Source organism: Melitaea cinxia, chromosome 21 (assembly GCF_905220565.1).
Source record: "Melitaea cinxia chromosome 21, ilMelCinx1.1, whole genome shotgun sequence".
Lineage (NCBI taxonomy): Eukaryota > Metazoa > Arthropoda > Insecta > Lepidoptera > Nymphalidae > Melitaea > Melitaea cinxia.
Genome location: NC_059414.1, coordinates 9,124,045 through 9,139,001, shown reverse-complemented (window position 1 = coordinate 9,139,001; position 14,957 = coordinate 9,124,045). Strand labels below are relative to the sequence as shown.

Below are 14,957 nucleotides of genomic sequence, written 5' to 3'. Positions count from 1 at the left end.
CTTCGCCAGAACAAAGGGCTCTTTCCAAGAGGATACGGAAACTTATACGCCGAGACCTCCGCTGCTCAAATACGAGAGAGATTGCTACTCTGATTGAGCAGAATAGGGGGTCTAAAGTTTTCCAAAGACCAATGGGGAGAAGCCTCCTTGTGAAGCTCAAAACAGCGGATGGCAGAACCATCTGCTCTCGCCCTCAGATCCGAGAAGGGGTTGAGAATTTTTATGGACAGCTGTACTCGTCGAGCGCACGCAAGCTTGCGACTTGGGACACTGAAGATCCACGGGTACCATTGTTGCGCCATTATTCTGAGTGTATCCCGGACTTCGAAGAGGATGGAGTAAAACTTAATTCAACATGGATTCCCGGCAATTAATTATTGCGCAGGATCGAATGAGAGTTAACATTCATAATTTAACATTGAGAGTTGTGTTTTTAAAGTTCCCACCACGTTTTGATTAAAGCCAACTTTGACCCACCTATATTTTGTAAGCGATGTGGTCGCGAATAGAATAGGCTTTGCGGGCGTTGCGGACGCTTAATGAAATGTAGCCATTTTATTTGTAATTTTGTATCCCTTTTTTAATCTGTAAAGAGTGTGAAGGCGATTGTCAAAAGTGAATTATTTGTGGTTATTTTTTTGTAAACACAAAAATAGGAGAATAATTCTTTTATAACTGTTTTTGCTAATTTTATTTAGAAATATTTTAGTTATCAAATAAATATGAAACGTTGCGAAATATGTGGTGTAAAATCTGGACGACAGGGGAATAACAAAAGAAAATTCTTGTCAAAATTCCCTCTAAACGAAGCTCGGTAAGTATTTTCGGTTGATCAGTGTTATTTGTAGAATTTCAGAATATATTGTAAATATAATAATTAATTTCATGATATAAAATCCTTCTTCTTCTTGGAGAAGCAATAGAATGTTACAGGTTGAATTCATCAATTAAAAATAATAATTAATCTAAATAAACAATATTGAATTTCAGACTAATAAAGTTATATTAATTCATGTTCTGTGTGAATAAATTAATATAAGGCTGTTATACTGCACGAATTTAAATCATATATTTTTAAGGTTAAAGATCATTTATTTATGTTTTTTAGTTTTTACGTTCAAATTATTATTATTATTATTTATTAACTTTGTTTATTATATATAACTAGGTCGGCAAACAAGCATAAATCTCACTGATGATATGCGATTACTGTAGCTGCAATACCAGAAGCATCACAAAACGCGTTGCTGACCCTATACCCCTATTTATTTTATATATTTAGTAAGCAAAGTATATTTATGCCTCAATTAATTTTAATGTTTTAACTAAACTTCAAAAAGGAAGAGATTCTCAATCCTACTGTATTTTGTTTTTACTAGATGTATCGATTTTGATGATCCTTTTTTGTTTCATTACAACTAGAATTGTTAAAATTTAAAACCAAAATTGTAAAATAATTCCAAACTATTTTCCTATAACAACTAATTTATTTTATTAATATTTTTAATAATTATATAAAAAAAATATATAATTTTATAGATGTAGAGAATGGGTTAAAGCGACAGGCAATGAAGATTTGATCTACATACCAATTGAAAAACTTCATGAATTGAAATATGTTTGTGATAACCATTTTAAAATTGAAGATTTTAATAAAAAAAGATCTCGAATAAAGAATAATGCAGTACCAACACAAAATCTTTGGTCTGAGCCAATGCCAGACGAAATGTTAAAGGATTTTCCACTACATGTAGCTGGAGATAAACTAAAACCAAAAAATAGTAAAAAAACTCATATCTCATTCTTAGGTGAGAAGTTAATTTTTTTACATACTATATTAAAAATAAAATAATAAAGTTACTACTTTATTTACCTAAATACATTTAAATCTTGTTTTACAGAATCGGTACCTATAGCATCACTTAAGGACCATGACTATAATTTAACAGGCTCAGTATTAAACCCGAGTATGTTTATTTTTATCATATATATTAATACGCTATGGTTAATTTAAAATTGTCATCCTTGAATGGTAGACTTAGTTCCACAGCATTCGCAGTTAGACTTCTACAAATATAATAATTTATTTTTAGTTTTAATTTGTAAAATGATGATTCGAAAGTGCTCTTGGAGCCTATTTGAATAAAGCTGTTTTTAATTTTGATTTTAAGATGTTTGCCTCCCTTTTTGGAAAAAACCTCACAATTACTCCACAAAACATATGTCATTTTATAGATAATTGCTTGTACTACCGGCACCAACAACTAAAAAAATTATTATCGCTTTTGTTTTTGTAAATTAATTAAGTATTACAATTATATACATAGATGTACATTGAGACACAATACAGCAATGCAGCCATCTGACGGCTTTAATTTTGAAACACTGTCAACATAATTGACGGTCGGTAAATTTTTTGTTCAATTTCAAATCGGCTCAGGTATAAATACTTTTTTTAGTAATATTGTAAAGTGATAATTTTTATACTTAATTATATAGTGCGAATTATTCGCACGGGTATAGCTAGTTTACACATACTAGGTGTTTTTGCAGTCTAACACGTTTGAGGAAAAAATATCCTATAGCCTTACTCCAACCAGTAGTTTCTAAGAGTACGTTTAAACAAAAAAACTTTTCAGATTTATAATATTAGTGTAGATTGTTTACTAGCTATGCCCCACTTTTTCACCAGCTCTGCTCTGATTGAGAAAAAAAAGTACTAAAATATTGTATAACCTTCCTTGAAACTTGCCTTCCTGTGAAAGTGCAATGGACACAAAAATAATTTTTTAATTCGAACCAGCAGTTCCTCAGATTAGCATATTTAAAAAAAAAAAAAAAACAAGTTCTTCAGCTTTATAATATTAGTATAAATATGATTGTATATAAAGTTTCTAGTTAACAATGTAATTTATAACAGTGTTGTTAAATTTACAGAACCTACAACATCAATATCCACTTCAGCTTCTACTGTAAACCAAAATGCAAGTCCAAGTAGAAAACGAATTTCTACAACTACCAACTCTCCAAATAGTGTTCACATCAAAAACATTCCAAACTCAAATCTGCTAAGTTAGTATTTGCATTCCTTTTTTATACAAATAGGTCGACAAACAAGCATAATGCTCACCTGAAGGTAAGCAATTACTGTAGTTTATAGACGGCTGCAACACCAGAAACATCGCAAAAGCGTGACCGACGCTACCCCCAATCCCCCCAGGAGATCTGATCACCATACTCACCACAGGAACAGAACACTACGTGAGAGCATTATTACTTAGCTGTGATTTTCTGTTAGGTTGAGGTACTTCCCTTGTCGCGCTGCTCCAGATTTTGAGCAGGATATTTCCTAATATTATGTTTTCAATGGAATAATGCATCTTTTGAATGTACAAATTTAATTTATCACTATTACTAAGTGCAATTTTATTCATGTTGCAGAAACCTTGCTTACTTCAAATTCTAACAACAGTCAAGTTTCAGAAAATGTGTCGGACGATATACCAAGTAAGTATATATTTTTTTGCTTTAGAAGAGTAAAACTTTTGTATTTGAATTATGCTGACATAACTCGGTATTCTATTCTTCTCGGTATAATTTCTATTGTTTTAGCACCATCAGGATCAAATACAAACATTGACGATGAAAGTGCTCCAACACCAGCAAAAATCGTAAAGCTACAAGAAAAATTAGACACACTTAAAAGTGAATACAAAATTCTAAAGAAAAAAGATGACATGATCAAAAATATATCTTCACCTGTATTAAAAAATATTATTGAGACAGCAATCACTAACAGTAATCGCAGTTATAGACATTTCAATGAATTTAATAAAACTGTAGCCATGGCTATTTACAAAAATTCACCTAAAACATACAAATATTTATCACAGCTATTTCCTTTTCCTAGCAGCAGGACGCTGCTTAGAGCTGTATTACCTATGACTATTGATACATGTATAAATAAAACTATTTTAAATAATCTACAGGCGAGAACAAAATATCTATCTGATGATGAAAAAATATGTGTTCTTGTGTTTAATACTATGGAACTTAAAAGAAGGTTAATGTATAATGTTAATTCTGATAAAATTGATGGTTATGAAGATTTTGGTGGTGATCAAAGAACCGGAAATATTGCGAGTTCCGTGCTTGTGACTATGGTACAAGGGATTCGAAAAAACTTTAAACTACCTATTGCACATTATTTTTTTAATGGAAATATGCCGATCGAGAGATTGGCTACTGTAATTGAAAATAACATAAGAGCCATTACTGAAAGTGGCTATGAAGTTATAGCTACAGTATGTGATCATAGGTCTACAAATATGGCTGCCTTGAATTTATTAAAAACGTGGGGAAATTCCCCAGAATCTCATTATTTTTTTATTGATGATAAGAAAATTTTCATAATTTATGATGTCCCCCATCTTTTAAAATCTATTAGAGATAACTTCTATCAAGCTGGAGAAATGATAATAGATAATAAGAGAGGAAAATGGGAGCATTTACTATTGGTTGAAAAAATTAATAATAGTATGCTTCATTTTTATAAAATTACAAAATCACACGTTAAACCTAACATTAAGCCTAATATGAAGGTTAATTGTGCAATAGAAATATTAAGCAACACAGTGGCAGCAATCTTAAAGTGTCTGTCTATGAATGTAGACTATCGAGAAAATAGTATGGAGATATTGCAGACGGCACATGTTATTGAATTCCTCGATCGATTATTCGACTGCACTAATGGTCCTAGTTCCAAAAGTGATATTAAAAAAAATATCCGAGAAAATGTAAAAAAAAATAGTTTTCATCACACACTTTGGACTGATTATAAAATAAAGTTAGGATCTACGAAATTTATTAATCCGAACGACCAGTATACATTCAAGAATGCTGGCTGCATAAAAGGATATATAACGACAATATCATCATTACAAGATATTTGGAGTTATTTGCAGTCTAAAAATATTAAATTTTTAAATCTACGTCGTTTAAATATGGATGCATTAGAAGATTTATTCACAAAAATTAGGCAATACGGTCCTCCATTTAATAATCCTACGTGCTACCAATTTATTTCCGGTTTAAAATCGACTTTAATTACACATCTCAGCTCCCCTCTAGGCCAAATAAACGACCAAGACGAAGGGTATAAGACTTTAAGTGAATTCCAAAAAATTATTTTTCCTAAACAGGACAAAATTACAAATGGTAAAAAAATAGCGGAAGAGATGTCGGAAATACAGAAAGTATTTAAAGATGTGGATGTAGCGCCCACTGTTTTTTTAGGTGGTTATTTGGCGTTAGCTCTTTCGAAATATGAATCCTGCAAAGCGTGTATCAATTCACTAAAAGTCACTAGTCCCGAATCAAACACTATGTATGATTGTAATTCATTACGCGAATGGTGGAAGGATGAAAATTCTCTAACGTATCCTACCGAAGGCCTGTGTCGTACAGTAGACGAAGCTACAGAAGCGTTCGAGACTTTGGTACAGCCACAAATTTACGTTAAAGATGTAGTTGGTTTATGTAAAAATGAAATTTCTAAACGGACGATAGATTTTTCATGGTTATGTGAACTGCATAAAGATAAAATATCCGAGGAAATAATACGACTTGTAAGTGTACTGTTCATTCGGAACTATTGTCAAATAGCAAACAAATTTTTAATAGCCAGTACTCGTCCTCATAAAAAAACAGAAAGAAAAAACAGTAAAGCAATAGAAACTGAATATGGTAACTATATTATAGAATTTTATTTCTATATAGTTTTTAATTTATTTAATTATATACATTAAGTTTCTAATTATTTTTCTGAAGTTGCAGAAATAAACATTCATCAACAGCCGTTCAGCGAATTCACTGTTTATTTAGCGCCAGATGGTCACGGTAATTCATAAAAAAGAAAAACAGATCAGATTTGGCATTTTCGTGATCACATTTTTGTTATGAATCTTTAAGATACAGATTAAAGGTATTTAATATGTTTATCAGTATTAATTTAATTTCAGAAGTAAGCTTGTTTGCATAATATAGTAATGGAGTCTTTTAAAAGGAGTCTACTAAAATATCAATACATACACACACACACACACACACACGTGTATATATATATATATATATATATATATATATATATATATATATATATATGTGTGTGTACATATATAGAATGAAAATCTAACACACTTTCAATTGAGGTCTTAAACGATTTAACTAAAAAAAGTAGCTTGTTTAAGCTGAAATGTCGCTCCCCACTAATTATTTATTTGATTTCGATGTGCGAGTGCAAATATTAATGATAACTACTTCTATGTGTGGCAGCGTCGATCGCTCGGTCAAATATGATTTCTATACGGACATCAAGGTCAACAAGTCGCGTGATAAATCCGAAAATCCGACAATGCTCAATGTACTACGCTAGCGCATTATATGAAACAAGACATCCGCTTTCTCGCATCTCCAGACAATTTATGACGATGCGTGCTTGCGTGCTCCTATGTTTGTGTCTAACTTGCGGCAACTGAATGACCAATTACAATAAATAATTCCATTTTTGTGTGTGTTGCATTCATATTTTAAACTACGATAGTAGGACGCGTCATTTCAGCTTATACAAGCTATACTGTAATCAAAAGACGATTATCTCATAATAAAAAAAAATGGGTTGATTAAATCGCTATTTTTATTTAAACTGTTTTAATATATGTAATGTGTTACACTGAACACAAGTGTGTCAAAATCATGATATTAAAAAAAAAATTGGTTACTTATCAATAAAAACCAAAGAATAATTTTAACCTTTATGCCAATGCCATGGATCAATCATATAAATATCTCTATGCCATTAGCGTCACAGCTTTATTGGAAGCTCTTCACTTTGACTTCTAAAAACCATTATAACTTTATTTTATAATATCTTACGCAGAAATAAATTTAATGAATAAATATTAGATGGACACCTACAAAATTTTGAAATAAAATACTGATGAATATAAGATATTGCACTAACTACAATATTGTACTGTTATAGATATTTTGTTCGAGCTTAGCATTGAATGCATTGCAAAGAAAAGTTTAACTTTATTTATTTAATAAAAGCAAATTGAAAGTATCATTTTAATGGTATTAAGATTTTTGTAGCCGAATTAATAGCAACAGGGGATTAAATCCAATGAGTAGTTACAGATCAGTTTTATCATCATAGTTTGTTGATGGTAGGTGGCAATGTAATAAAATTTATAATATACACTGTCTGTTCCTATGATAAGCAACTTAATGCTTGTGATAAGGTAACAGCCGACTGTTATAACTAATTAGCTTCTTGAATTTTTTTATTTTTTTATTGTAAACTGAAATTAATGATAAATGTTGTATTAATTGAAATAAACTCTAAATTTAACCTCTATATACTTTATTTACTTTTGTACAATTACAACTGAACTAATATATACATACCATTTGATCCTTTCAAAAATGAAAACAAAGATGAACAACAAATTTTAAATAACCTATGAAACAGAAAAATAAACCATTTTTGTGTGTTTTTTTTGTAACAAATAAAACGACTTGCCTTCAATTAAATCATTTAATCAATTTCATATTCTGAAGGCGGTATATCTGATATTTCAGCAGTCATAAATTTATCTGAACTAATTTTGTCACTCTTGCAGTCTACTGTGAATTCTTTCAATGCGTCTCGTAAATCCCACTCGTGCTTTAAAAGGCGTCTGTAAATAACCGGTAAGAATATAATAATGAAACTAGTCAATAGTTTTAAGAAAAATGCGCATACCCAGAATTTTATAAGGGTGCGGCAACAAAATTAATGTAAAAAACGTGCATCAATGCTGATTTAACGCAATCTTATAAAAAAACTTCATACATAAGTAGAAAAAGTAAAGAAAAAAAGTATATGAAAATGCCTCAAAGCATTATAAAGTATAATAATTAAATAACATTAGTTTTATTAAATAATATACAAATTTACAATTCACAACTTATGAACTAAATATTTACAGATACTTATGGTACAAATCATGTTCATGTGGAATTGTGCCAAGAATGCTTGCAGAATTTCCCCGTTAAATCGCTATGCCGAATAAATTAATATATTTATAATTTTATATTTAAAATTCTCGTGTCACAGTGTTAGATACATAACCCCTCCGAAACAGCAGGATCATTTTTTTTTAAATTTTGAGTGCATTTCAGGTCGGTCGGAGTATTGGCCAATATCTATTTTTCATACCCCTAAGTTATAAGGGTTATTATAAGGCTGTTAAGAGGGTTAATAGCATATATGACAAAACAACGTTTGCGGGGTCAGCTAGTAATTTTATATATTTATATTGTAATATGGTATTACTTACGTCTCAGCTTCTGGCTTTTTAAGATTTGTATAATGCATAAATGCTGTACAGATTATATCTTTATCTTCTTGATCGGGATTAATTAATTTCAACTGAGTCAAGTTTCTTAGAGGCGTCTGAAATAAAAAAAATAAGTGTTATTTGTTCACATATTACCAATGGTACGATTATTATTAATTGAAGTTAAATAATTGAATCCACCCACTGCCGTGCAGTATGGTGGATAAGCTCTGACCTTCCTACTACATGGAGAAAAAGGCTTATGCCCAGTAGTGAATGTCACATGCTGAATCAATCAATCTAAAATTATTTAAAGTCTTGAAAACTCACCTGAAAGTAATTTTTTACTAAGTCTGGTAAAGCTAATGACATACTAAACATTTCATTAACAATATGATAATGTGATATAGAATGCATATTAAAAATGCTAAATATAAATGTTCTTCTAAATTGTATAAACCGTTCCTTCATTTTGTTAACCTCTTTAAAAATGCCGTCAATTATTAAAATTAAACAATTACTCTGAAAAATAAAATCTTCATATTATTAACGAAGGTGCAATATTATCACAGTAATTCTTTATTGGTGTAATTTTTATAATAATATGTACATAATAACTTTCTGATTTATATAAGTTATTAAAAAAAATAATGTTTGTACTTAGATTAAAGTTGAAACTATTCAGATGAAAATTATACTACATAATAAATACAAATTTAACATACCTCATGTTTCAAAACATCAATATTAAAACTTGAAAGATCATGCACCGAGTTAGGCAGTTGTGATAAAACTGAAACTACAGCTGCACGTGACTTATAGTGTCTCTTATTATTTAAAATTAATTCTCTTTTAACTGGATTCAACATGTTTCTAGAATGCATTTCACATGCTTCGCTTTCTTCCCCATCTAAAAATAATATATATATATATATATATATTTTTTTTTATTTTTTTATTGTTATATTTGGTTAGTTTAATGTTCAAATTTTAAATAAAAATCTGAGGTGTTAATATATTACCTGAAAATGATGTAGATAAAGTCATTTGTGCATTTAAATCATAGAACATATCGATTTTCCTGCGCGATTTTGAATCATAATGAGAAAAATACAGCGACACAAATTTCTCAACAATCATTTTCGTCTTCTTATCCGGCATCACCGAAAAGTTTTTGTGAAATGGCAACATTAAATCATGTTCATTAAGTTTTATTCCATCCTTATAAATAAAAAGAAAAAAAAACAATTTAAGGTATAATTATTTATTATAGCACTTATTTTCCTAATAATAACTTTTCGAACACTAATTATGTAGAATGTAATTAAGAAATAATGATATCTGCAGTTGCTACTCTCGATAAAACTCCATATAGTAACTATTTTGTATATTTTTTAGCAAATATTAATAACAAAAATAATTATACAAACAGGGATTGGACAAAAATACTAGTTTACTTACAAGTTCAATTAACCTTGGAAATTTCTGTAAAACCTGTTTTATGTATGACATTGCACACAAGTTCTCACATAATGGATTTCCTTCCACCCATAACTTTTCTATTTTACTACTTATTCTCTGTAATTCATTCAGTGATGGAATCTAAAATAAAAAGAAAGGGTTAAAATTATATTCTATGCAAATATACCTTATTTAAAGTAAAACATAGCACATACATTGTTGTCACTTAAGTTTACTCCTATTAGTTCTCCTTTGATGAAAAAATTTAATATATTTAAAGGAATTTGGCTGTAAAAGAAAACAGATTTTTAATTGTATTTTCTATAATTAAATAAATAAGTATAAAAGAAAAGGAATTTTCTACGTAAATAAAAACAAATATATTGAAGTTTAAAAATTGAAATCATTAAATTTTTATTAATGTCAATAAAAAAAATTAATTGTTACCTTAAATTATTATTGCTAAGGTTTAATATTCTTGTATCTCTCCCCATCCTTATCATAAGGATTTTAAAATATGACAAAAGTGTTATATTATAGAAATAAATTTTTTTCTGCAAAAATACTGAAACAATAGTAAATATCATTTAGTCAAATGAAGAATACATGAATATTGTTTTATATGAAATGTAAGATATACCTGGATCATTACAAAAATTTGACAGATTCAGTTCAAAATGTTCATTAAATCTCGAACTGACTACACCATTTACTATATCGTCGATAGTAATTTTTTCTTCAAAAATATTTGATGAAACTTTGTCATTAAACAGCACATCTAAATTGTACATGTTTCTACAATAAGGGAACAGGAAATCGAGTTTTATGATTTTAAGTATCAATGTCAAGCTACTTGTGTAAAAAGTTGATATAATATTTTGTTTTGAAAAGTCTACAGGAATGAATGAAGCGCCAAAGTAATCACTCATCACTTCAAATAATTTTACTTCATTTTCTGTCCAATGATGAACCTGAAACAATAAAATATTGTCTATAAAAACTGTGGATTCACAATAATGAACTATATAAAAATTATAAAAGCAATAAAAAACTCAAGAATATTATGTAGGAATAAAAAAAAATAAAAAAGGGCATAATAGGAATAAAAATAACCTAAGCGTAAATATTAATATTGTGACACGTAATTTAAAATATTTTTTTACAAAAGATGTAAACTAATATAAAAATGTACACAAAATGAGAGGTTATTTAACCATTTCATTTCTTTCGAATACATCAAGTTTCAATGAAGCTTGTAAAGTAAACTATAAAATTATTTACCATAATTTTATGAAATGAATGTTTGGCGATTTCATTTTCACTAACAACACAGTTTTCAATAAATTCAACTACAGGCAGCGTTGCCGATACCCTATTCATCAAGAACTTTCTGTAGTTTCCAAATTGACTCATTTTACCTAGTTAAATTATTTGCTAAAATACAAAATATTTGATTTTTGAAATAAAACCTCTCTGACAAAACAAAGGTTTAGTCTAAAGAGTACAATAATAAAATACGGGGCATTATAACATGTTCTATATATTGTTGTGTTTACTGGTGTTTACTATTCCGATCACAGATTATGTATTAGTTAGATTCCGATTTGCGAGACCTCAACACAGATAACTTAAAACATATAGGTATAAAACAACTTTATTCTATTCTATCAAAATTACAGATGCTTACAAAATTTGATAAAAATTGGTTCAGTAGTTTCAGAGCTAGACAGAGGCATTTTATATGAGCCTCTTATTAAACAAGGCAATTAAAGCTGTATTTCATAAGCACTAAGGATTGCATATTATTGTTCTTGAAATATAGGAGCTTCCCACAGTTACCAGTTTTGAGTGAAACACAAAATTTCAAATAAAAAGTAGAATAGGTTAAAGATGTTAAGAAATAGGGCTTTCAAATCAAATTAATAGACTCAAAACAGCTTCATGACAATGTTACTCAACATAAAGAAGAAAAACAATAACTCGATCGCAATTTAAAAGTACCTATATTTCTATAGATTTTAATTTTAAGTAATAAATATTGCTTTATATAATTCATAGTGTTTTTTGTGTTCATATTATTGTTTTATCGTTATAATCAAGAGAACAATATTATGCTTTTCGTTGTAACACAACAGCGAAAACATGTATAATAATAGATTTTTAGTATTTTCTCGTTCTCTTTTGGTAGAATTTTGTAGTTTTTTACCTCCACAAGCAGTAGATTCGATAAATAAAATCTGGTCACACTGTTTATTAGTGAATTGTCATAATTTGTCATTATATTCATTAGGAAGAAATTGTATATACTCTTTGAACTGTATTTTTAATCACTTATCTAGATTTACCATATATTGGGAATTAAAAACGTTATATAAGAAAACGGCAAGGAAAATGAGCAGCATAATTCTCAATCTTTGTAAAATTGTTTTGTTTGTACTTATTTTCATGACATTCATTGATTATGTTGTGATAGCCTCAAATACACCAAAGAAATTACAAATAGGCGTTAAAAAAAGGCCGGCTGATTGTACCATGAAGAGTAAAAAAGGAGATTTACTTCATATGCATTACACAGTAAGATATTACGTAAAATTGTAGTTGTTGTAAGTTCATAAACTATAGTAAATGGAATAATGATATTTACTTTGGACCCACAACTTGAATTTATTTTACTCATATTTAATGCATCTAATCATTAAATTATTTAATATAATTATTAATAAATTATTATACAATAATATTGCAGGTAGCTTCCACATTTAATATTGCGTACTATAAATAATCTTCTATATATTAATACGTGAAGTAAAAACTTTGTACCCATTTTTACGAAAATTGCGCGGGCGGAGGATTATGATATTTCGTACATTTATAGTTTATATAGAGGAGTGTAGAATGCTAATATATTGTTATTATGCATGCTCTACCATGTATTTAACACACATGCATATTATACTTTTTTTTGTTGATTGTGAGTCTGTAGTCAAATTAAAAAATTAAAGAAACAGGTTCTTTATTTTCATTATTTTTTGGTTTTCTTTAATTTAAATTTTTAATTCTGGTTGAATTTCGACCTCTAGGCAACCACTAGTTTTTATAAATGGTTTATTAGTATTATGTAATATAAATACAATTACATTTTTAGGGTACACTAGAAGATGGCACGGAGTTTGATAGTTCTATCCCACGGGGTAATCCCCTCACTTTTACTCTCGGCTCCGGTCAAGTCATTAAAGGTTGGGACCAGGGCTTGATTGGTATGTGTGAAGGAGAACAAAGAAAACTAGTCATTCCTCCAGAATTAGCTTATGGTGAAGCTGGAGCTCCACCAAAAATACCAAAATCTGCAACACTTACATTCCATGTTGATCTTGTAAAAATTGAAAGAAAAGATGAGTTGTAATTCATAAAGAATAAGAAATAAATGTTTTACAATATAGTTTGCATTATGTTATTATTGTTCAATGTTTTATATTGAAGCCTACACAAAATCAAAACTTATTATTTTAAATCAATTTAAGAATAATTTACTAACAATAGTTTCACACCAGCGCAGTCTACTATTGGATATAGGCCCTCCACAAGCTTGCACCTAAACATCCTGGTTTTATAAAGTTATAAATAATATTATGTATGGTGTAATCTGGTTAATATGGATTAGGCTCTGATCCTTCTCCTACATGGGGAAAGAGGTCTATGCCCAGCAGTGGGATATTACAGGCTGAAGCACTGACTTAATGACTTTACTAATAATGCTTCAAGATATGTTGCTCATAATCATCATGTGTTAGTCTATATTTTGAGTAACTTAGAAACACGTGCCTCACATTACCATGACGTTGTTTTTCTTGGATTTATAATGAATACTGAAAATTTTATATGGAGTTAAAGTTAATATAAACAAACAGAATTTAGTTTTGCAGTACTAACAATTTTATTATTTAAGTAAAACTTCTTTACGCACCTTTGTTAATGCGTGACGAGAGCGTTACGAAAAGTGCGATTGGGCCAGGCGAACAGAAGTTGAGAGGGAGATATAAGTTAGTGAAGATAGAAAGAGAGAGTTACGTTTAGTATATTACTGTAGGAGCTAAAGAAGTCTAACCCTTCTGAAAGTTCCAATTATAAAACGTTGATTGTGTGGGAAGTTATTGTAAACTATTGTGCGTAAGAAACGGATTCCAAAATTTTCATACAATTTTTATCTGGGCTATCTGGATAGTTTACTATAACTTCCCATACAATCATCGTTTTTTATTTGGAATTTTCAACAGGGAAAGTAAACTCGTTTTTCGTTACTTTTGATTGATGACATGTCAAATGAATTTAAGGTATTTATGATTTTTTTTTGTCCCTCCCTGTGACATCTGTATAATAACATGATTGACAGACATGCTAGTCGCTGGGTCACATCCAGCATATGTCGCTTACGTCTTGGTCATGCGTGTACACCTGTTCATCTTGCCAAAATCAGAGTTCGTGACCACTCATTGTGTGAATGTGGCCTTGACGAAGGCACGGTTTTCCACATCCTTTTTTCCTGTCCCAAACTCCTCCGTCCTATATATGACATCCTTCCCTGTGATGTTCCCCGCCCTATAAATGTTCAATGTTTGTTGATGTTAGTGTTTAGTCCCTACTGTACATTTTTGTGTAAATATTTTGAAATAAATAAAATTAAGTTGTAAATAAACCATGTGTCTGTCCTAGTGTAATTAGTTTGTAATAGTTTAGTTAACAGCGGTTGTCGTCTAACATTAAATGTTTGTGTTGTTTTAGGTTAAGGTGTAACAATGAGTCTTAATAAGTACGATTTTATTTTTGTGTTACCCACACGTTAGGAATTCTAAACATTTTTGAATATCATATCAAAAATTGACCGCTCCAGCGGGATTCGAACCCGCGTCTCCGACTGACCACGCGCCACGGTTCGCTTAAACTGAAAATAGAAATCATCATATCAAGAATTTCGCTCTAGCGGGTACATCGTTCCATAGCTTAATTGGCTAGAGCGCCGACAACTTTAACCATGGATATCTCCATAACCATGGGGTTCTGAGATGTGACAGTGGTACCAGGGGTAGCGTTCCCCACCCTCTCCTCCCCCTTCCCCCC

The 14,957-nt window shown here is 29.9% G+C and overlaps 3 protein-coding genes across 4 annotated transcripts; 2 read left to right on the top strand and 1 right to left on the bottom strand.

Annotated features, from left to right (window-relative positions):
• The first annotated feature begins 571 nt into the window (after positions 1-571).
• Positions 572-3,826, top strand: LOC123664300. The gene is made up of 7 exons (XM_045598890.1): positions 572-814; positions 1,540-1,808; positions 1,902-1,967; positions 2,938-3,072; positions 3,442-3,507; positions 3,613-3,761; positions 3,815-3,826. The coding sequence occupies exons 1-7, from the start codon at positions 723-725 to the stop codon at positions 3,824-3,826; spliced, it is 789 nt and encodes a 262-aa protein (XP_045454846.1). The 5' UTR covers positions 572-722.
• Positions 3,767-13,281, top strand: LOC123663842 (peptidyl-prolyl cis-trans isomerase FKBP2). 2 transcript variants are annotated; one of them, XM_045598475.1, is made up of 3 exons: positions 3,767-5,745; positions 5,830-5,983; positions 12,988-13,110. In XM_045598475.1, exons 1-2 carry the CDS (start codon positions 3,846-3,848, stop codon positions 5,907-5,909), a joined length of 1,980 nt encoding a protein of 659 aa, XP_045454431.1. In that variant the 5' UTR covers positions 3,767-3,845; the 3' UTR covers positions 5,910-5,983; positions 12,988-13,110. The 2 variants fall into 2 exon arrangements, with proteins under 2 accessions (XP_045454431.1, XP_045454433.1); XM_045598477.1 differs by lacking the exons at positions 3,767-5,745; positions 5,830-5,983 and adding an exon at positions 12,063-12,416 and having other exon boundaries at positions 12,988-13,281.
• LOC123664057 (nuclear RNA export factor 2-like) lies at positions 7,584-11,255 on the bottom strand. The gene is made up of 10 exons (XM_045598676.1): positions 11,124-11,255; positions 10,483-10,813; positions 10,290-10,407; positions 10,058-10,130; positions 9,843-9,983; positions 9,404-9,602; positions 9,107-9,291; positions 8,712-8,903; positions 8,382-8,497; positions 7,584-7,739 (listed from the first exon to the last, which is right to left on the bottom strand). The coding sequence occupies exons 1-10, from the start codon at positions 11,253-11,255 to the stop codon at positions 7,598-7,600; spliced, it is 1,629 nt and encodes a 542-aa protein (XP_045454632.1). The 3' UTR covers positions 7,584-7,597.
• Positions 13,282-14,957: the final 1,676 nt, after the last annotated feature.